The 23,793-nt window shown below is 39.1% G+C and overlaps 1 protein-coding gene and 1 long non-coding RNA gene across 9 annotated transcripts in view; one reads left to right on the top strand and one right to left on the bottom strand.

Moving 5' to 3' along the window:
* The window catches only part of Nkain2 (sodium/potassium transporting ATPase interacting 2), a 945,741-nt gene extending 936,412 nt beyond the window's left edge, over positions 1–9,329 (top strand). For 5 of the 8 annotated variants that reach the window (XR_010042736.1, XR_010042735.1, XR_001199302.3 and 2 more), the window contains 3 exons: positions 2,773–2,854; positions 3,486–3,574; positions 6,987–9,329. Coding sequence is in view for 2 of the 8 variants with exons in the window: in XM_063235056.1 (XP_063091126.1) it covers positions 2,773–2,854; positions 3,486–3,510 (107 nt within the window). In the remaining 6 variants the exon portion in view is untranslated. Of the gene's footprint in view, positions 1–2,772; positions 2,943–3,485; positions 3,577–6,986 lie in introns of those variants that run through there. The other 3 variants (XR_010042734.1, XM_063235057.1, XM_063235056.1) reach the window with 3 other exon arrangements.
* Positions 9,330–16,449: 7,120 nt separating this feature from the next.
* Positions 16,450–23,793, bottom strand: part of LOC134472622 (uncharacterized) — a 72,947-nt gene continuing 65,603 nt past the window's right edge. Inside the window, exons 2-3 of the long non-coding RNA XR_010042510.1 lie at positions 18,500–18,673; positions 16,450–16,711 (exon numbers count right to left, since the gene is read on the bottom strand). This is a non-coding gene — a long non-coding RNA (uncharacterized LOC134472622). The remainder of the gene's footprint in view (positions 16,712–18,499; positions 18,674–23,793) is intronic.

The raw sequence follows: 23,793 nt of genomic DNA, 5'->3' as shown, positions 1-23,793 counted from the left end.
CACAGGGCCAGAATAAATATAATCACATCAAAGAAGCTGAAAAGAGATCAAAGTAGGAGCAAAATCTGTTTGCAATGTAAATTAATCCAGGAACTCATCCAATGAGAGCGAGAGCCAGCTGTGTCTGCTTCTAGCTCCACCCACAAGCTGTCCCAGTGGTTTCCCATGTGGGCCAAAGAGCCTGAGCCAGGTCAGCAGAATCAAGAGCGCTGTTGCCAACACCCTTCCTTCCCTGGATCCAAGGATCCCTCCTCTCCCTCCATTCCTCTCCCTTGGGCATTTGGCAGTTCCTGTGAGTGAGTGCTCATGGAAACTGACCCTGCAGGATTTCTTAGACTGTGAACTCCAGCACCCATTTCAAACAAACTGGAGAAAAACAATTACGCTAACAAACCCGCATCTCTACTTAAGTGGAAAGAACTACTGCTTGTTTCTGCACTGGTCTTGATTTACTCTGGCCCAGGGATACTCCAGCACCATGGAAGAAACCATGCTACTCAACAACAATCTCCGAGCAATGAGGCTCCATCCCTAAGAGGGCACCTTGGGTGCTAGTTCTTAATTCTCACTGTTAGCAATGGCATAACCATGATAAAAGAGGGTGTGGAGGTTATTTCTTAGTCTTGAGCAATTTTTCAAAGTACAAACCTTGACTGTAGTTATCGTACAGCTCTGGTATCACCTGTATCAGTAGAGAAACAAACATGGACAATTCAGAAAATGAAAAGGTTTCTCTCTTTAAATTCCTGCTCTATAAAGTACTTGGTGTAGTTCTCTGGTCCTTATAACATCACAGTCTCTGCTTTTGGTTTTTTATTTTCTTTTGTTTTAGGGCTTTGCTTTGTTTTGTTTTGTTTTTTATTGTTCATTATACAATTCTACTTTTGATAAGAAGAGAGAGTCTGCCTTAAAAGAAAAAATTCCCATGCTAAAATAAACCTACTATCACGTTATTAAAAGCCATGGATAAGAATTAAAGGGCTAGTGAAGGAAGTCACTCCTCAGAAAAGGCTTCCTTACCTAGGATTTCATCTATACGGTGTTTTGGTAGATGTTAAAATTCTGGAGACAGTGAAAGATCAGTGGTTACCAGGCAGGAGGGGAAGGATGCTCAGATGGAACACGGGAAATTGAAAACAGTGCATCTATTCTGACACTGTGATGATGGATATGTATCAAGACCAACAGAACCCAGGGCACCCAGCGTGAGTCTTAATGTAATCTGTGGGTGTCAGCTGGCGCTGAGGGCTTAGCATCAGAGGGAAGCAGTGTGCCATCCTAGCATCTGATGCTAACAGTGAACGCTGCTATGCATGTGCAGGACAGAGGGCTTATTAGAACTTTTTAAACACTTTTGCTAAAGTTTTCCATGAGCCTAAAATTCATCTTGAAAACAGTTTCTTTTTGTAATGGAGATGTTTTCCCACTACTCAGACATCACAAGTTTGAGTTACGCACAGCAGAACAAGTATGGACAAAATAAACTCACCGAAGAGGGAACTAGAAGAAGCAGAGATGTCCTAGTGTGTCCTCCTTCAACCTCTATTTATTGTTTTCCCCCATCTGTAGTCTGTACTTTGGTCTTTGGTTGTTTTTCCTTCTATCCTCACCATACAAACTTCTCTCTCCAGAAATAAAAAGAAGCAAACACTTTCTCAGAGTAGTATTAGTATCAGCTGTCTCATTACTATTTCCACCCAGACTTGGTGGGCTCAGCAGCCCTATGTGATGCTCGCAGCTGCTGGGTCACAGTGAGGATGGTTTGTCTCTGTTCGCTGATGCCGGGGACCTGAACTGGAAAGATCCAAGACAGAGTCTGCTCAACATCTGGGGTCCAGAATAATTAATGGCACTCTCTCTCCCATGCCTGGACATGGATTCTGTCTGTGGCCTTGCAACTCAGCTATCCTGTCACCCAAAATACCAGTCATGTATCCCCTCCAGTGTCCCCATATAGACTAACTTGGGCACAGTGGCTGTGGATAAGGGACAGTATCCCAAGAGAGAGCAAGAGGTAGCACATGGCACATCCATGAGCTGGCCCAAGACGTCACTCAATGTCATTTCTTCCATACTCAAATGTGGCACCGTGGTCTATTTGCTTTTAAGAAGAAAGGATGGAAGCTCAAACCACTGGCTGGAGGCGTGCCAAAGCCAGGATGTGAGAACACATAGGTAGGAGGGATGATGGCAAATGTCACCTGCCACGGTACAGCCTGCATCTGAGTATCCAGTTAGAGCTCAGTCTCCCTCTGTACCTCTGATTTTCTGTTTCTGATTATAAAGCACACGGTGGCAGGAATGGTGCACTAATTTGCGAGAGGTTCACCGTAGTTTCCTGTATTGACAGAAGACATGACATTGTTACCAGTGCTGTAGCTGCTGACTGATGCATGCACCCGAGTAATCAGTGCCTTATGCTACGATATCTGTAATGGGTTAAAAGCATCTCCACACTAGCCAAAACATCACATAGTATCTTTAATGTGTGAGTGATGATATACTCCAATAAGGTCTTGATTGTGTGAGGAAAAAGATGTACTTTCTTCTCCCAAGTGAATAGAGTCTTGTGAACCAACAATTCAGTCTTACAGTGGCGGGTGGGAAGACTACCTTGAAGAAATTTTTTTTGGTAATTTTTTTCATAATTAATCACTTTTAATTTAGTAAATGAATAAAGGGTCTGTATGTAACAGTCATCTATGTGGACTTGTTTGTGAATAGAAATCTCCCCTAACCAGGTAACTAATGAAGACAATTGTCCCTTTACAGTTGACTTCATAGGCGGCTTTGACTCTTATGGCTATCAAGGGCCTCAGAAAACATCACACTTACAACTACAGCCCATGTACATGTGAGTACACACCGTGGTGGGGTTCTCCGGGGGAGCTGAAAGATGGAGGCGAGCAGCATGGCACGAATAGATGGCAAGCTTTCCTTCGGTTATGTATCTCCAGGGTTTTCTCTACTATCAATATTATTTTTACCAGGCTAATTCTAATAACACTTTCTTCATTTTTTAAGTTTGCTTTATCAGAAATGCCATATCCTAAGTTATCTTTAATCTTATACAAATATTACCTACACGGCTCAAAAGCCTGTTATATACCAGTTCTTGAAATTACCCAGAAGTTATGTATTTTGAAGGTGATCATAACATTGCAGGTCATTGTGTATAACTACATATGAGACAGACTCCTCTGGTTTTCCCGGGGAGTCCCAATTTACAGTGGTTGCCTTGGATGATTCCTATCCACTCTTCATATTACTCCAAGAGTTCTCACTGAGATGCAAACCGGCAGCTCGCCTGACTTATGTGTAGTTTTCAGAAAGCAGAAATCCCCAAAATACTCTTGCTCTATCGTCTTTCTAGTGTAAAAATGAAAATGACTGGAGCATTATCCCTGAAACTTGTTGATCCCTTAACCCTAGCACTCAAGAGGGCAGACATACAATCAGACCCTGATTTTTATATCTGTGTTTAGGCAAATTCCCTTGGATAACAACTGATACCCCATTCTATATATCAGCATCAAGTGGTATGCTGAATTGCAAGCGAAGATCAAAATAGAAAGTAAGATTCCAATTCATTTTAACATGTGAGCTTCTCTTTGAAGATATGTGTTTGTTGTTGCTGTCCTGCACCATGAAACCATCTTCCTTTAAGTATCTTTAGCATGTAGGGTAACAAACGGATCTGGGGAGTATGCTCCTCCAAAGAGATTAAAGCTATCTTTGGACAATCCCTTTACCCTTCTCTTAAAAAAAAATTGCTATTTGCCTTGTGCCTGCCTTTTTCTCTGTGTTCTTCATAGTTCTCTGCACGCATTTGCTAAGGCCACTCCTAGCAAAGACTTTTTCAGTTCAGACACCAACCAGATCCATATGTCATTTCAAATCAGTGCCTCTGTGTCATGCATCCTTTGTTTTAAATGCCCACAGTCACTGCCCTAATCCAAGCATTCATGATCTGTGAATTTTTCCTGTTTCTTATTTCAGAACTTCTGCTCTATCTTCCACGTGACTGCCAAACTAATCTTCCAAAAACACTTGTCAAATACAGTCATTGAAATTGGGATCAAATAGCCTATTTAATTCCTTGCCCCAAAGAGTCAGTGAGTCAAAATTCACTGTAGCCTAAAAGTTTACCTTGGGCTAGTCTCAACAGTGTGCTGAAATATTATCTCTTCTCGTCAATCTTTAATAACTTTTGAGTCCCAACCATGTTCAGATGATGTTCACAGTCACTTGGAATTGTAATGCTGAATAAGAACTGGCCCTGTCCTCCTGACGCTTCTAATCTGTGAAGAGCATAAATCTGCTATCTTTCTTGGTCATTTTTGCCCAGCTGCACTGCAATGCTTGCCTTCTCCAAAAGTGTCATGTATTTTTTCCAATTCTCCACGTGGAGTTTTAGCTAACTGACCTAATTTTGTTCCAGTTCCACTCTTTTCAGTCCCGTTATTCTTCAAGTTTTACCTTAAAATGTAATTCCCATACGAAGCACTTGTTAATTTCTTCTTTCTCTAATGACTCTTTTCCTTTTGCCGTAAACCATAATTGCTTGTTACCAAAACTTTCCTGACCTCTCGGAAAGACTTGGTAGCTTCATGAGAAGGAAAGTGAAATTTTCTATAAATTCTTTAACACTTCTCTCAGTTTTATTGCAGCATTCTGTAAAGTGTCTATTTGAAAAAGGCAAAGCAATCTGAAATACTCATAAAATGACCTATTGAAGACAAACTGCCTGAGACTAAATTCCTTATGATCTGGGCATATAACTTTGAATAACTTTAATCTTACCAAGTGTCACCTGCAAAATAGAGAATATAATACACTTACTTCATTTAATTGTTTTGAAATTATATACAACACATGTAAAGTATGTAAAACACAGCACAGGCTCCATAGTAAGTCGTTAGTACACATAATTTATTAGTAGTAGCAATAATGTTTATATTAACCAACATTATTTATGAAAGGCCTTTTTGAAGTCAGAAATCAACAAATACTATATATCATTCCAAAAAATCTCTCCTATCAACAGAGCAGGTCATGAAATAGGTATGCTCAAGTAACATGCAACAATGTAAGCTCAAAAGTAATGAAAATATCTACAAGGTTTGCAATTATTTGCTTCTGACAATGTAACGTCCCATTATATTGGGCAATAACTGTGATGAAGACACAATAAATTCAATGTAGCCACTCAGCTATTCATCAACCATGATAATACTGTGAGGATGCTGATTAGTCATAATCAACTCTATTGTTTCAAATCAGGTATTTATCATTCCAATGTTGATCTTTAAACAACTCCTCAAAAATACATATTAAATTCCCTGAGCACAGACCTTCCCATGATGTTACTAAATAGAATGCCTAATGCAAGTAACAAATGTGTTTTCCTCTGTAATGGCTGAAAATGGTGAAACTACATGAGAGCTCTCAAGTTGCATAGCTCATGAAGTTAATTAAAAGTTTAATGGAGGGGGCTGGGGATTTAGCTCAGTGGCATAAGCGCCTGCCTTGCAAGCAGGCAGTCGTGAGTTCGATCCCCGGTACCAATAAAAAGGAAAAAGACAAAAAAAAAAGTTTAATGGAGCTCAAATCTCAGGAATTAGGAATAATTAAGGTGCATCAAAAATTTACTAGTCAAAATTCTGCTACCATCCCTTCCATCCATCATCCCATAAGATTCCTCAGATCCCAGAACACTTATGAGAAAACTGAGTCAAGAGATAGGAAAACAGAAGCCAAACAACTAGTTAGTGGTCAGATGAGATTATCAGCCAGTTTTCCTGAGCCATTAGTTCATTTCTTTCCTAAATTCTTTGGTGTGCTCTGAGTGTAACCTGGCACTGCTTTGCCTGGGTTTATTTTACTTCTGGTGCAACTTACAGGAAGTCATCTGCCATGGCCCCATGGCAACACCTCCCTTTTGCACTTTCCTCTTCTTCCCTTTAGCTTGTACCCCATAGAATGCTGCACAAAGGGAATTTTAAATTTTGTGACCCTCAAAACTCATTCACTGAAAGCCACTGCCTATTCTAATCCTGTGAAAAATCAAAACCAAGTCACCTCTCCCACTCTGTCCTGCTGAGAGGCAGAGCCCTGAGCATCTCTCTGTCTTTGTCATTTGAAACGTCCCCTCTTCTATCAATCTGCCATAAATATGTCCTGTAAAGTAAGAGTAATTTAACATCATAGGCTAGTTCAAGAACCCATAAATATTATATAGCAACTGGAAATAAAAGCTGTTCTTTTGAGAGAAATCAACTAAAGGCAATGTGACTTTCTAGCCATGAGATTTCCACTCTACTCAGCAACCTGGACAGAGCTGTGAAGTCACTGTGGACACCTATTTACAGTCACAGCCATGTCCCTGTGCTTGTGGCCATTGGAGATGGGTCTTCTTCGTTTTCAGTTAAGTTTGGTGAATGTTCTCGATTTGTGATTTTTCACATTATCATATACAAAGGCAAGGTCCTCACTGTTTTTCTTTTCCGCATAGTTTGGTCCGTCTCTTTGAAACAAGTGGGTAGCAACTAAGTGACAGCACAGAAAATTCCCATGTCCACAGGTTAATGTTCTAACAAAGTAATAGCTTGATGACCACTAATTTATGCACCATAGCACTAAATCCCTTGCTCCCCACCAGTGAAAATGTCCTGTGGTGTATTAGAGCATGCGAGAAAACATGGCAATCTTTTGGGCAGCCTAATTGTACAGGAATCCATATTCATTTCACTCCGCCCCAGAAATAGATCTTAAATGACCATATGTGGCCTCTTTATCCAGGAAGTTGCACTGAGAAAAAAAGAAAAGGAGTGGAAAGGTTGTCTATTTAAAACCCAACATGGGTTGCTTTCTTTCCCTTTTTTCTTTTGTGTTTGCTCTTGTGCTTAGAAAGGTGGGGAAAGGTGAGAAGGAGCAGTTACCCAGTGCTCTTCCAGTGGATTAAAATCATCTTTTCTATTCCTTAGGTCAAAATGAAACAGAGGACTTCAGTATGTCAGCCCATGGACCTCTCAAAGAACTTGTTCCGCAGTGGCCTCCTGTGTTTTACAAAGAACAAGAAGCAAATGAATTTTAATATAGATACATAAGAACAGAGCACACACAGGTTTCTACACACACACACACACACACACACACACACACACACACCACTTCCACTCAGTCTCGGCCCAATATGGAGGTCACGCCCACCCTGGATTTCCTGAGAGCAGGCTCTTTCTCCTAAGGCCTTTGACAGTTCCACAGGAGATGCACTGGTGTCCTCGCCTGGCCCTACGCACTTCCTACCGCCCAGCTGTCGGCCTCTGCTGGCTGGGAGTCTCCAGGGCCCTGCCTCGGACAGCCCTGTTTCTGCACTCTGTAGATCTCCATAGCACCACAGCTACTTAGGCAACGTAATTACAAAACCAGACACCGAGACCTTGTACCCGACATCCACAGTGGCAGGTTGCTGGCCCCAAAGGCTGTGCCGTCCACACTCGCCTTAACCCACCTACATTGTGTGTAGACCCCAAGCCACGTCCTTAGGCTACCACACTGCTGTGCATTCTGAGCGAGCTGGAGTGTGTGATTTGTATCAAGGAAGGAGACAGACCAGCTCAGTAGCTCTCATGAGTCTGTAAGGAAACTGCTGGCAGTCAGCCAAGGGCTTTCCTACGGAGCCCCCACGGCGGCCAACAGAGACAGGAACCAGCAACCAGCATAGTAAGCGTCATCTTTAGAACCCTTCAATATGGTCTTCTCATGGGGTCGGGGTGGGACAAAGTAAAATTCATTAATCTACTATACTCATTAATCTACTGAAGCAGAGATGGCTTAAGTCACTACTTTTATTTATTGCACTCTAGGTGCTTTTATATCTACAGATGTCTTTTACTAACACAGAGAACAGCTGTGGGTTTCTAGCGACAGAGGCCAACTGACTATGTATTAGCTATGTTTACTCTTTTATATCTACTTCAAACTGAAGACCCAATGTAGGTGAACTTTCTTTTCTAACTTTGGTGTACGAGATTATTTTTGGGGTGGGTGGGTGGGGAACCATAGTTACCTTGGTGAAATATCTGAGATCTCTTTGTGGTATTGGGGGATCTGTTGTGTGTTAGAGTGTATTTCAATTCTCCTGTATTATTGTGGCAGAAAAAAAAAAAAAGACTGTGCTGTTATAACGTAGTTGGCAACAAGATGCCTTTGGAAACTTAATAGTAGGTCAATGTGTTTATGAAATACTCTGAACTCCTAGGAAATTTTGCTTTATAATTCCAAGCATTATTTGGTTTTCATTAGTGAGAAACATAATTAGCTCAGGCTTATCAGTAACAGACCAGTTATTTTTTTTCTTGGAGACCACTAAAATCAATTTTTGTTTAGGCTAACTTCACACCATATTTAAGTGCAGTGAAATTCAGACTGGGATAGTTATAAATTGGCATGGAGCGACTTTTTCCTTTGGTTTCTGCGAAGTTTTAGTTGTTGGGTTAACCTCCTTTGGACCTTAGCCCATTCAGATCTCCATGTAACGGTCCCATATCTGTGTTTGCATGAATGTTTATAATACACATACACACTTATAGATTCAAAAAGGATAAAAGAGCAAAAAGTTACCACTGAAACATAAACCATAAAAGAACAAAGATTCTAGCATTCATGCTTGAACTTTCTCAATGGCTTGTGTATATTTGTCCATACATACATGTATAAAATACACAACTCAATACATCAGTGAAACCTCATTCAATGCTTTGATAGTAACATGCATGTTTAATGTATGTATGAAAAAATACTGACCACTGTATTTCCCTTTGACGCCTAAGTTATAAATACTATACATGCCAGAAACTATTCTAATGTGACGATTAATGTGACTCTTACCATGAGGTTTCACTGTCTATCCCTGGAACGAGAGTCCGCCTTCCAGCACATGTGTATGGATACAGAAAATAAGCCCTCATCCTCCCAATTTGCAATGCAGCCAATCACCACTTTCATCACCACCAAAATTTTCAAAAACAGTTGTTGACTACTAAAAAGTGAATCAGTGGACAGGCTTTCATAGGAGCGCTAAGCACAGTAGTGTGATTCTATCTGGGAAAACATCTAAGTTGTACAGCTGAATCCTCCTCAAATTCTGGTGAAGAATGCTATTTTTCTAGGCTGAGCTTTTGTTATAAACCTAATATTCAGAAGGCAAGAGTTGCAATCCTGATGTGTCTTTTTTTTGCATTTGTTAATTCTGAATGTATTTTTAACAGAGTGATTTTTTTGACTTACTAGTGTAATTTGCATTTTAAAAATAAATGGAAAAACAATTCCGTTTCTGAGCCATCCCTTAAAGCCCCTGCTGACGCCTGTGTACCTCATCGTGCCATTGATGGGAAAATCATGCCACTGATGCTGGGCCGGGTAAGGATGTGACAGCAGTGAAAAGAAACTGCCCCATGGTTACAGGACATGCACACTCACTCACATCCTCTGCTGATGCTGGCTCCTTCCGGAAGACACCAGGACAGGCTTGCAGCTGTATTTTCACTTCCTTCTAGCACTAAGAGCCAGCATCAAGCTAAGACCTGACAAAGCTATTGGAAAAGTATACTCAAAGCCTTTGGTTAAATTCTGAGGAGAGGTTTTCATTTTTTAATAAAAATTTTTTTCTTTGCAATAAAATAACTAACTTAAAATATTCATTGATTGCCCCCTGGGTTACCTAATCTAGTGCTGTCATGGCCATTGGAATGCTGATTTCACCTTAACTGAAGACAGCAATAATGAAGCATTTCGGGGCAGGGGAGGCAGAGGGAAAAGAGGGACCCTTCACTTGAACTGAGATTCAGCAAGACCCACAAAATGGGGAGCAGTGCCTGGAGCTGCTGCTGAGCTGTGAGCTGCCCCTCACGGATGCCTACCAGCCCCAAATGTCATGGCAAGGTCGCTCAAAAGCCGAAAGGTACAGCGGCAGAGGGCTCAGCACATGAGGTGAGCCTGCAGATCTTGGTCCCTGGCCAGCGGCCAGAGTCTTGGGATAACAAAGGCTGTTTGCACTCCTGGTCCCTGTGTGGAAGGTGCTCACGGAAGCCCTTGTGGGGACGTGTCCAGCACTGCTTCACGTGCCATGTCAAAGTCACATAACATCTCACCTGCATACAAGGTGACAAAACTAGAAAGTCAGAAAAACAGGTCTATCTCCTGATACTTCTGTGTCGCTGTAGTATAGTTGGTGGGTTTGGTAAATGCTAGGAGAAACTGTGCTTATTTGCAGAATATGAGAAAACAGAACTTGTCACACCGTAGAGCAAACATCCAACCTTCTACTGTGACACAGGGAATAGCTCACTTTTCATTCAGAAACAGATCTATTTTAAACGGGCCACATTTAGAACAAAACTTTGAGATCCAAATCTGAGTCATCATAGAGACAGTAAACTAAGGTTTACAAAGATTAAGAAATCACACAAGGTGATCACGTATGCTGAAAAACCAAATTAACCACCATTCCTCAGCAGTGTCTTACATACTCCCCCCTGGTCAAAATAAAGTAAGTCAAATTGCAGAGTCAATGACTGACCCTAGATTTTATAAATTCAAGTGAACTGTGATAAAGAATCCAAAATAGTATAAATTATAATGGTATAAATAGTATAAGTTGCTTCTGAATTATTTAGACAGCATAATTTCTGTGTTCAAATACACTTTATTATACTTCCTTTAAAACCAATAATCCATACTCACATGTAAACGTGCATATATAAAGTATTCATGTGTATTATTCAACCAGTTATGTTCAATTCAGGATTAAAAGGTTTCTCATTGTTATTTTGCATACTTAGATTAGGATTTCTAAACAATAAGTTTTCAGTTTTTCCCATATTCACCCCAAAAATCTTTCTTTGAACATTTAATGGTCTTCATTAACATTTCAGCCCTCAATATCTACACTCGGAAACTTTTGCTACCAACAGTTTACACTGCAGAAAAATAAAGCCTCGATTATTTTCATCATCTGTCAATCCTTGCTTAGGATCCATGTCTAGTTCACTTTCCATCTTATGGTACCTACCCTCTTTCCACTTTCAAAAAAGGGAAGTGCAAATCTATGATCAATATGTTGGACCAATCTAAAAAGCACTAGTACATTGAAATAATCACTTTCAGTAGGTATGAGGGAAAAAATCTGTAAAATGAATGTTTATGTTCTTACTCTATACCTTTTAATTCCATAAACATTTAAAGTAAATAACTCTTTGAAGGATTACATTTACAGTACTAATCAGATTTACTTAGGTGTCATGGGCAGCAATTATTAGTGACAGCAAATAATTCCTTTGTTTCCTTTGAGAGGAAACAAAGGTGAGAGGTCCTTCTAAAATGTTTAAAGATGGGTACTTTTATTTTCTCTATAACAATAGTACAGGTCATTTTTTTTTACATGTTCTGGAGTTTAAGAGCAATATGCTTAAAATGTTGACAGATAACGCAAAGTGATAACTACAAGATCAATTTAGAAAGGAAAAATTATTTTACAAGCCACACATTGACACTCATACATAGTCTTTATAATTATTAAAATTAACATACGTCTCTTCTATTATGAAATTACCTTCACCATATGGCACATTTATAATAAAACAGGAATACTCATTAACTGTTCATTCCACTCTCCTAGGAAAGAAATAAAATAACCCCCCAAAAAGATTGCAGGTTGGTGCTGTCACCCAAGGATGATGGATTGATGCAATTAATCAGTAAGTCTTTTCTAAGAGCCTTCTGGGAATGCCTCACCAAAGGCATGCCCTGTGCGCTTCCTTCCAGGTGCCCGTCATGTTTCTTCATTATCCTCTAGTTTTACTCATTATATCTTAGGGGTTATGCAGATCTCCCTGCACACACAGAAGATGTTGCACACGTAAATCCTCCAAGCTCCAGGCTCCACGCTGGCGGCCACCAAAACACCCGAGCTTCTTGTCATTGTTATCTCAGGTTGACCAAGAGTCTCTCAGGATGGAGCTAATAAAAAGACATGCTGACACATGGTGAACCCATGGGGAAGTACCAAATTGAAAAAAGGTTACAACCTTCACTGCCCTCTACTGCACACGTGGACTAGCCTCACTGCCTCACTACCTTACTATGGATGATGTTCCATCTCGAAAGCACATGGTTGCAGAGACCCAGAGGGCAGAAAGGTGGGTAGGGACTGAGCTCCTGGCTCCTGGACAACAAACATATTCAGTGAGTGGACTTCTTTGAATAATGACAAACAAAGATTCTTAACAGTAAAATATTTTTGTTCCTAATAGACCAAATCATCGGTCAATTGTAAATAATGAGGATTCCACCTTGTAACTGTTGGAATGGCTGTTATCAAAAAGATAGCAAGTGTTAGTGAGCACATGTAGAAAATGGAACCCTTGAACACTGTTAGTGGGAATCAAGGTGAGTACTGTCATCCTGGGAACACATTTCTATGAAAATGAAAAATGGAACTACCATAGGACCTAAGGATCCCACTTTTGAGTGCATAGCCAAAAGAGAAGAAATCAGTATGTTTCACATCACAGAAACATTTAAAATCACACGGTGATTATAGTTACCTGTAAGACTCACAATAGCAATGACTCTAACAACAATGTATTGTCTACTTGAAAATCTGTAAGAAAATAAATTGTACCACAAAGAATGAGTGTGAGAACACACTGTGTGTGCTATATATCATAAATATACACAACTGTTGTCAATTGAAAATTAACTTCTAAAAATTAAAATTAATTAATTATCTTTGGACTGGGAATCAAACTCAAGACCTCATGCTTACCAGGCATAATTAACTCTAAAAGTAGTATTGAAGAGGAAAATACTCTTGTTGCTGAAGAATCTTGTTGCTAAATCTTGTTATCAGGGTGGAGAAGAACCTTGTTGCTGAATCTTGTTATCAGGGTGGTTTATAGCACCCAGAGATAGAAAAATGTGAGACTGCTCATTCAAAGAACCGGAAAGCAATACTGTTAAAAATACCAAAATAGGGGCTGAGGATTTAGCTCAGCGGCATAAGCACTTGCCTTGCAAGCAGGCAGTCATGAGTTCGATCCCTGGTACCGATAAAAAGGAAACAAAAGACAAAAAAAAAAAAGTATCAAAAGTACCACTTTCCCTTAAGGTATATTTATCACTTGTAAAATATAAAGAGGATAATGAATAATGATATAGAATCATAGGTTATAAGAATTTTTATAATTTTATAAAATAAAATAAATACAATATTATTGGTGTATCTTGACTTATCACACAATGTTTTTGACTCACCTTTCTGCAACCTCTTTATTTATTGAACATCCAAAAGTCTACTTTTAGCTAATTTTAAACTAATGAGATCAAAGGTGATATGGGTCATTCTTAGTAAATGCATCACAATTAATTGGTTATAATTTTTAATTTTGAGACTTCTGCTGACACAAATGGAGCTGCTAAAAATATTTTATAGACTGCCAATTAGGGACAATTTTCTGATGAATTACTTTGGAAATAATTATATAAATAATACTAAAATGTTTTAACCACTTAAAGCAGATGATTCCCAGAGAACAATTTTCCTAAAAAGATTTAACTTTTCAAAAAAATTAGTTTCATAATTTTTAATCTGAAATTTTATTTATTTATTTTTTAAATCCAACCAAAACAAACCAGTGTAAGTGACACAGGACTTCAAAACAATAGGATATCCACAATGGTTACCATAATGCCTCTTATTGTCTTCAAAATAGCTGCAGATACCTTCAGACATAGTAGAAATCAGACAAAACAGAACAGAATAGAACCAGTAAAAACAAAACAATGAATGCAATAAAGGACTTCAAAACAATAGTAAATCCAAAATGGCTTGGATTATATGGCTTGCCATATATATATGGCAAGATATACATACAATATATTTTGCTATCTTTGAAATAGCTGCCCATGTCATCTGATATAACAAAATCAAACAAAACAAAACAGAATAAAACCCAACCCAACAAAACAATGAAAAGGATACAGGAGTTCAAAACAAAATAACAAGGAATTAACAATGGCCACCACCTTCAGAAGGAGATCCTCCATAGATGCTATAATGTGTACCATTTCCTCTGAATAGATGATCAAACCACCGGCCCTAGACGTGCGGAATCAGTGAAACACCAAACACAAGAATCAAATTGCATTTCACCTCAGTATCTTTCCTCACAGCTTGCGATTCTGAAATTTTAAATACTGATAAAAATTCTAATTTTTAAACATAATTACTTTTAATTAAATTACAGGTAAAATTATTTAAATTGAATTTAAATTAATTTTAATACATATTTATTTAATTTTAATGTCTGAATTTTAAAGCATTTTAATTAAAGTTTTCATTTTAAGTACTAATTTAATTCCAAATAAATCTATACAGTAGCATTTTTGTGTTTTCTCTGACATTTTCCATAATTTGTGGAGCCCGTGACAGAGCCCACATAAGTTGCATAAAATTTATATATCCTACTGCTGTATCTTAAATTACTAGGAAAATAAATTTAAGCTGTCTTCCCTGTCACTAATTGGCTCATCTCCGTTTAAGTTTAGCTTCTATTTGTAGGCCTGTGGACATTCGCTCTGCCATGCTGCAGTAGACTGCAAACTTTTAAACAGTTCTAAGGACTCTGGCGTGCTTTCTGCCTGTCGTCTGTGAGCTTTTACTCTGATAACTGCCCGAGTGGTAGCAGTTCTGGTCCTACACGAGAGCAAAGGACAAAGGAATGGGCACAAGCTCAGGGCCTGACTGTCCTGAGGAGCCTCCAGGCTTCTCAGCATTTCTGGACCCCCTGCTTTTGTTGGGGTACATGTCAGCCCTTATTTCTTCTGTCCCCACTGTCACTTGGATCCCCATTTCTCCCCTGGTCATCTACTCAGCCCAGCAGCTCCCTGCAGAGCCCAGAGGCAAGTAAGGGGCTGACGGCCAGCCAGGCCCACTGGTCTGCAGGCCACGCACTATGCCCAGGGGCCTGAGCCACCTGATTTGAACACCACCCCTGGACCGCAAACCTCTACATGGGCTGCTGCCCCAAGTTACCCCTCTACTCACCCTGTGCTCCACACTGGCGTTTCCAAAGCACTGCTCAACAGTAAACCAAGTTTCACGTCTGCGAGAATGGGAATCTCAGACTACTGCAAATGACCAAAGTCACATAATGAAGATTGTGGTCACATTATAGTCCACATGACCACGGCTTATAAGCAGTAGACCCAAACATCAAATCCAGCAAATCTTTTTACCGCAACTACTGCTTCACCCTACCCAATCTGTTACTGCCTTGAATGGAATTAAGACATAGTTTACTTATTAATAAAAGATGTCCTAAGATGCTTTCTCCAAAACTGATGTACAATTATGTCTCAAAACATTAGACTGGGTACCTGGATGCCAAGGCTGATGGGTGATTTTCTAACAAACTGGATTAACTCCCTGGTTATAAGCACGATTAGTCATGGCTTTTTATTACTATCCTGCTAAAGAGGCAGATTTTATTTAGATAACTGAAATCTGTTGTAGTTCATGGGCACTGATACTTCACATCAACAGTTCAACAAAAGAATTCTTGTCATGTAAGTTCAAGAATAAGTTTTAAAATTAAAATGGGCTATTTCTCAAAGCTACATAAGCAGGATGGTTCAGGCTGCTGGTAAGACATGCCCAGTCTATTTACAATGAGATGGGTTTACTGTTAAAATGCAAGTGAAAATCAAAAATATAACTAGTCATGACATATCTTGAATCAAGACACCACCTATCAAAATGTCACTGAGCCTTTCATGGTTCCCAGAGAGAAGAATTTGCCCAGACCACCTCACTGATGGTGAGAGACCATCCACAGGGAAGAAACTGTTTTAAATCAGAGTTTACTGCCCAGTAGGACACACTGATGGACAAGCCGGAGGCCACCAAGGGGTAAGCAACCAAGGTTTCTCATTCTGGTTTGTTTTTGTTTTTCATTTCCCTATACTTCCTGATCTTAGAGATTCCTCCCCACCCTACTCTTACATATTTATAATTCATCCTTCTCCTGCTTTTAATCTCGAAGTGATCATATGTTTTCCCATCATCCCTCAGTCATTAGTGGCATGCTTGAGGTGCAGTGCATCTGTATGAAGTCCTAAGTATGTGACAGTGAGGATAGGTCAACCCAAGGATAGGTCAACCCTGTGGCAATGAGTGTGAGCACCCCATGTGGGTGCAAATCCTCACTCTCCTTTGTGCTTAATTTGTGACTGACTGTGGCATCCTGGCTGACTTCTTGTTACCAAAAAAAAAAAAAAAAAAAAAAAAAAAAAAAATATATATATATATATATATATATATATATATATGTAAATAAGCAAACAGCTGGCACAGGACAACTGTCCTAGCGAACCTGCAGACAGCTGCCTGTGCCCATTAACACCTCTAGACCACTGCCCAGCACCGGTGTCTGACCACACTGAATAGCTGTGTTGCATGAAACGGAAGGCTGTATTTGCTTCCTTCATATTTTCTCCGAGAGCTTAACCCGGAATCTCCAAAGTGCCAAAGTCCTTTTTAACTTCTTTCTCCACACTCAGCACCATGTAGATTCAATGCTGCTGATGTTAAGCTGACCACCAGGCTTTCATCCATAACACCTCCTTAAACACCAGTCAGCAACTGAGCCTAAATAAGTACAATATGTTATCAATTAAAAGCCAGGCACCTGAGCAAAAAGAGAGAAAACACTAATTAACAGAGCAAAAAAAAAAAAAAACAATTTAAAAACCTGATGTTTTAATTTGCCTTCTATTTTATCTAGAAAACACAACAGCTTTCTGTGTGTATTGCAGACTGCTAATGTCCACAGGTTTTCCTCACTCTTGTCTTGATTGGTGATTGATATTTAAGGACATGGAAAAATTCTAGGAATAAATTGGTGTTTTCATTTCCCACGGATGCTATAACACATTACCACAATTTAATGGTTTAAAACACCAAAAGATGCCTTGTCCTACATTCCAGAGATCAGAAATTCAAAATGAGTCACACTGGCTTATATCCAAGTGCCACCAGCACTGTTCCCTCTGAAGGACAAGTGGCAGAATTCTTTCATGTGCCTCGTCCAGGTTCTAGAGGCTGCCTGTACTCCTTGGCTTGTGTTCTCGCCTCCATCCTGAAAATCTGGAGTAAGACATCCACATGTCTCCCTGGGACTCTGACCTCTGCCTTCCAAACCATGTTTCCTTTCACTCTGACCTTTCTTATTTGTTCTTAAGAGACAGAGATGCTGCCGATTTCATTGGGCAGTCCAGGGTAATCATCCCACTTCGATTCAACTGACTACAAAAGTCCCATTTGCTATATAAGATTTTTATCCATAGGTTTCAGAGATTAAGACAGGAACATCATTTTGGAGGGCTGCTGTCCTATGGACTGCCGTCCCTTCAGTCTCTGTCTCGGCACTCACTAGTACCCCAATGTGAAATACTTCTGCTGAGGTCAGTATTCCGGATGCTGACACATAATATTAGATGTGATACTAAGAATCTTTAAAAGATTCACAAAGCTACATAAGTTAGTATCAAATTCTCTGGTTCTAGCAAGAGGACTTCAAATCCTGATATTCTAAGGTGGGACCAATTTTTCAAGATGAATCAGAGAGAAACACAGGCGAGCCCTGAGTCTCTGGATGAAGGCTTCAGAGTGGAAAAGCCATAGTGTTCATTTTGGCCTCTGATATTTCCATGGCGTAGATTGCTGCAAGAGTTTGCCCCAGTCAAACCTATTTCCAACAAAGCACTTCCAGCAATTGAGTATGACTTAAAAGAAAGAAAGAAAGCCTCTAGAATAGGTTCATTGCCATCTACTTATGAAACAATCAAAACCGTTTCATACAGTATTATGTAATCTATCCATTTGGATTCACATTGGTTTAGGAAAATATGGAACAGAATATTGAACATGTTCATAGAATGATAATTGACTGTGTTTACAACTAATAATGCAAACGCATACTACACTATAAGTACTGCGGAAATATATAAAGTGATCAATAAAATCTCCCCCTAGTGTATTCACCCTTTTGTGTTTGCCCTTCAAAAAGAGAACAATGGTGTGTAGAATAGAGTAAGTACCTAGAGGTGACATGGCAGGCTAGGTGGAAACGAGAATAAAGTTGTGTGATCCTTAAAACTATATGGAAATTAAACTTAGCTTTTCTTCACTTCCTGCTCTGTGCCTGCCTCTCGCATCACTGTGATTAGATACACACTGCATTCCACTGTGTAGAGCATCACAGTTCACCTGCTCTCCTGTTGATCCACCTCAGGATAAAATCAAAGTTTTTCAATGACATACAACTTTTAAAATCTACTGCTCTTATGAATATGCAGAAAGGCTCCTCTGTCCCCATTCTGCAATACCCAGCTTTTTTCTAGAAGATAACTGTAGCTACACATCCTGCAGGTGTACCTCTTCGGGATGTTTATCCGCCACAGATGCTGTCTTCGTATTTATACTACCTCATTGTTCTGCACCTGCTGTCTGATACTTCCTGAAATACCTTGAAAATCTTTTCAGAGCAGCATCCAAGTATTCGCTGAGATCTTCTCTACATCCTTTGATTATTGCCAGCTCTGAAAAGAACTGAGATTTTTTTAAGGAAGCATTTTAACAGAAATTTCTGATTTTGCTTTTTCTTTCCAAAATACATTAATTTGCCTATGATAATTCAAACCTTAAGAAAGAAAGCCAATATTTACCAATAAGAAGATTCCATTTGGAAACCACTTACCACAGTATCTCCCACTTAAGGGTTTAGCAGCATTCGCTGCAGAGAAACTCCTCCTGCATTCGCTTGAACGATACTTTGCAGCAGTTTAAGCTCACTGGCATTGACTCTGTCTTCCACGAGAACAAAATAGCTGTATTTCACCCCCAAAATTATAATAAATGTGTCTTCTAGAAAAATCTCTACCATATAATTTTTACTTGTTTCTTAATACCTCAAAATAACCCCAATCCTTCAAGTTATATATCAGCAGGGGAAGCCCTGATCCACTGAAACAAGGGAAGGGAAGTTGTCTGCAGTTACTTTCTATGATGAAGTATGCAGAAGAGGAATAAAACTTTACTGACATTTTCTGAAGGTCATGGGAAAGAAAAGACAACAGTCACTCTGTCTTCAGAAACACAGGAGAACTGATAGCCCAAATTTACTGGAGAACTGGAGAGTGCATGCATCTAAAGATTATAATAAAAATTATACTTAAACATCATGTTTGATTCCAAACAGAATTTATGATTTGGGAAAGAATTTGGAAAAATTCTTTTTTTGTTTGTTTTATTTATAGAAAAACTAAAAAAAAAAAAAACAGAAAATAGGTAGAAATAATACATACGTTCAGAGAAAAAAAAACAGTAAGAAATCACTAGTTGAGGTTTACATATTGTCGTTTTACAAACAGTTGTTCAAGATACAAAAATGGAACTTGTAAAGTAGGGATTCAAATAATGAGACTGCAACCTCTTCTGCTCAACTGTCCAACAAAAACTTAGTAACATGGTTGTCAATCCTACACACTTAAACATACATGCAGTTATCCATAGCTTCACTTATGTTTAAATTAAACAAACTAAAGCAGGTTAAAATCATTCTGAACAAAGAATAATAGTATTACTGGATTTCACATCATGACACTCCGTGATCAGCACTGAGTACTATAATGTCTTTTTTTTAATTTAATTTAAAGAAAGACTAAACAAAACAGAAAGCAGATAGAAATAATACATAATTTCAAAGAAAAAAGAAACAGTAAGAAATCACTAGTTGATGATTACAGATTGTCTTCTTACAAATAGTTATCCAAGATACAAAAGTGGAGCTTATAAAGTGGGGATTCAAAAGTGAGATTGAAACCAGTTCTGTTCAACTATCCAACAAAAACTTACAAATATGGTTATCAATCCTATACACTTAAACATACATGCAGTTATCCATATCTTCATTTATGTTGAGATTGAATAAACCTAAGCAGGCTAATATCACTCTGAACAAAGAATAATACAATTTCTGGGTTTCACATTATGACACTCCAGGATCAGCACTTGGTATTTTAGTGTCTCTTTTTCTTCAAAGTATCTCTTCATCATGTGTCATATGATCAGTTCTCATAAACTGCTTATAGATTCTACACATGCATGAGTCTTAACATGTATTTCTATCCTTTCTATATTATAGGGAGAAACAAAACAAAGCAAGGCAAAATAAAACATATTGCTATAAACACATGAAATAAACATGTAAGACCGTTGTACAAATCATTCTACCATAGTTCCTGTGTTTGTTTCTTGTTATCTCCAATAGAATTAGCTATATCATCAGACATAGTATAATTGAATATATCAGTACATAACATTAATAAAAACACAACTTTGTATATAGTATAGAACTTCAAAAACTGGCAGTTATCAAACCAGAATGTGTATCGTAGAGTCTTGTCATCTTCAGTGTAGTTGCCTATACTCTCAGACTTGATACTATCAGTCATATCAGTTTTGAATAAAATCTTCTCTGCCTCATTTCTGTTATGCTCTTTTTTTGCCATCAGTTGTCTGCTTATTTTCTTCATTGTTTTCTGCTACATTCATTGAGGCCTCTCTGCCAAGGTTCCTGGAATCCTGTACTTTTCTCTCTCTCTAGAATGCCCTGGAGTATTCTCTGTAGAGTTGGATTGGTGGTTGCAAATTTCCCAAGTTCTTTGTCTTGAAAGCATCTTGTTTCTCCATTAATTTCTAGAGACAGTTCAGCAGGGTATATCAATCTGGGATGGAGGTTATTTTTTTTTTTTTTAGGGCTTAGAATATTTCACTCCAGGCTCTTCTTGACTTGATGGTTTGTGTCAAGAAGTCTGCCATTATTCTGATGGGCCTTCCTTTATTGGTTATCTGTTTCTTTTCTCTAACAGCTTTTAATATTCTGTTCTTACATTGAATTTCTGGGATCTTGACTATTATATGCCTGGGTGTGGCTCTGTTTTGGTTGCAGGTGGCCGGAGTTCTGTATGCCTCATATATCAGAATATCATTTCCTTTTCATATGTTTGGGAAATTTTCCTTAATTATTTCTGTGAATAAGCTTTGTAGTTCCTTTGTTTATATCCCAGGTTCTTCATTTACGTTCTTTATTCTCAAGTTATAGATTCTTTTGTCATCTTCTAGCCTTTGTATTGTTACTGCTTGTTTCCTTGTTATTTTAAAAAAGTTTTCCCTTTCATACTCCCACATTGAAAAATTGTTCTCCAGTTTAGATAATCTATCCTTAGTTTCTTTCAAGCTGATTTGCCATCTTTCCATAGAGTTTTTAATTTCCTGGTGATCTCTTTGAATCTGCTTCATGTATTCTATATTTTTTTATATTCTTCACCAAATGGTTCTCTCCTTTGTTTGAGTTCCTCCCTTCTTCCATCTGTGTCTGCTTGAGGGGTGCTTAGTATCTCTTTTATTGATCTTCTTATATATTGCTTTATTTGGCTAAATATTTCACTTTTGAACTCATCTATGAGGTCCCAAATATATCTCTTTTTGTCCACTGGCACTGTGTCTGATATTGCATATTTGCTGTTCTCATTCTCTTTTGTATTTACCTGTCCTGGGTCAATGTTCCCAGGGTTGGGTCCCAGGGACTTTTTGTTGTTGCTTCCTCTTCCCATCTTTTTTGCTTCTTCCAGGAGGCCCCAGTTTCTTTCTTTGTTACTTACAATTGTTCTAAAGTGCACTGGCTAGATGACCCTTCACACTGCAGTAATGCTAGCGAGTTGCAGACTGGAACAGCATATGCTGGCCCCTCCCCTTAGAATCAGTCAAGGTGCTGTGGCCTGCACTACTGTATTACTTTGCGCTGCCTCCCCTCCGGATCAGCCAAACCTCCGAGGCCCCACTGGGCCAGTGTGGTTAGTGTGCGCCACCGCTGCAGGGACTTGACCTCAGATAACCTATTGGGTCTCAGCTGAGTCACGTGACCCAGGTCTAGCTCACTCCACCAATCCCGTTTGGGAAGGGAACAATTGACTGAAGTTGCTGCTGCCCCTTGTACTTGCCAGTTCTGCCTGGTCCAGAATGTTGTCCACTGGAGCCCCCCTATTTATGGAATGGCTCCACTCCCATCACTCACCACAGGTCATGTAGGCACCCTGCCAACTCAGCCCTCTGTTCCACTCATTGACCCCCGAACTCAATGTAACTGTGCCTCCAATGAGTCAAAGCAGTGGGACCCTGGCCAGTCACAGCAGGACCTCGGCAAGTTGCAGCAGGACCTCAGATGGTCAGCAAGTTGCCTTAATTTCTTCCTTCTTGGGATGAGAGAATTCATCTCCCTCTGTTGGGGGCTCCTCATGCTGTATTATGTTGAATTCTAAGTTGACTATCTCAGGGAGCTTCTGTAGCCAGTTGTTATTTATCCACCATCTTTGCTCCATCCCCAGAATTTGGAAAAATTCTTAGGATAAATTTTACAATGACAAGCTTTAAAATACAAAATTCCCTTGGAAATTTCTCACTGTTTAGGTATCTACTTCTCACAAATTCATTTCTACTTAAGTATTACCCACCAGACATTTCACTTATAGATGCCCATTAGCTATCCCTGTGCAGTGGAACAGATCTCAAATTTTCCAACTGAGATTATCAATGAATGTACTCTGTCATTCATAGCTGTGTATATTACCTGTTTAGTACTGAGGGTATGCAACATGTTATAAACTCTGACTATAAAGGAATTTTAAGACTGAATATCATAAAGAATTACAATACATATAGTAAGTGTGCATTGAGTATTACAGAGACCAATGTGAAATGAAACCATTTAGGGTGAACAGCAGTCTAGACTTTAATAACTTATTTTTTTTTTGCATCTTATGGATCCACCAAGCAAAACCAAAATCAATATAAGACCATTGATTCTGTGATTTAAAAAAACATGCATCTGATTAGAGGCATTATATTATGAAAAAGGTTACAAAATTGTTCATAATCTGGTATTAAGGACTGGGAGAAAGAACAAAATTCTCAACTGCAGAAAATGTAAAACCTATTTGCCCCTCATTTTTCCTTTAGTCCCATTTGATGCTGTATCCTAAACCTCACAGAGAGAGTCAGAGTCATGTATTATGAAAAAGTTTTCCATGTTTTGCATTGTGTTGTCTCACTTTCAAAATAGTTGGGTGACAAAAGTCCTTATTTTACTTCCAGCTGCATTGAGCCAGAGGGCTCACTGCAGGCACGTGATTACTGATTGGCACTGGGAGATCTACCAAAAGGGGATCAAAATTATTTGGGGAAGATGCATGGTAGTTTTCATGTTAGAAACACTTGAAAGATGAAACTCTGAAAGACCACAATGAATGCTTTTCTTCAGGTAGTAATCATGGTAACCTGCATTTGGTAACCTGCATGTGGTAACCTCCACTGCCTGGAGACCTGAGCTAACCTTAGTAGGATGCGATGGCACCTGGACCTTAAAGTCTCTTCTCACAGTACAATACAGTTTCCCTGTCACTCCCATTCTGTCTGCTATGTCCCTCCTGGGTCAGCTATGGGGATGCTGAAGTCCTTGCTTGCTTCCTTTGTTCACTGCAGAGGCTTCGGGTCTCTGTTCTGTTTTATTAGCCAATGCCATACCCTGCTGGTTGCCTGGGGTCTGATGCTTTGTCATCTCTGATGCAAATCAGATGGGCTGATGGTGCCACTCTCCTGCCAAGACCAGCACT

Source organism: Cavia porcellus, unplaced genomic scaffold (assembly GCF_034190915.1).
Source record: "Cavia porcellus strain 051 isolate PalLab524CR breed Dunkin Hartley unplaced genomic scaffold, mCavPor4.1 scaffold_24, whole genome shotgun sequence".
NCBI classification, from domain to species: Eukaryota; Metazoa; Chordata; class Mammalia; order Rodentia; family Caviidae; genus Cavia; species Cavia porcellus.
This window is presented reverse-complemented; position numbering and strand designations above follow the sequence as displayed.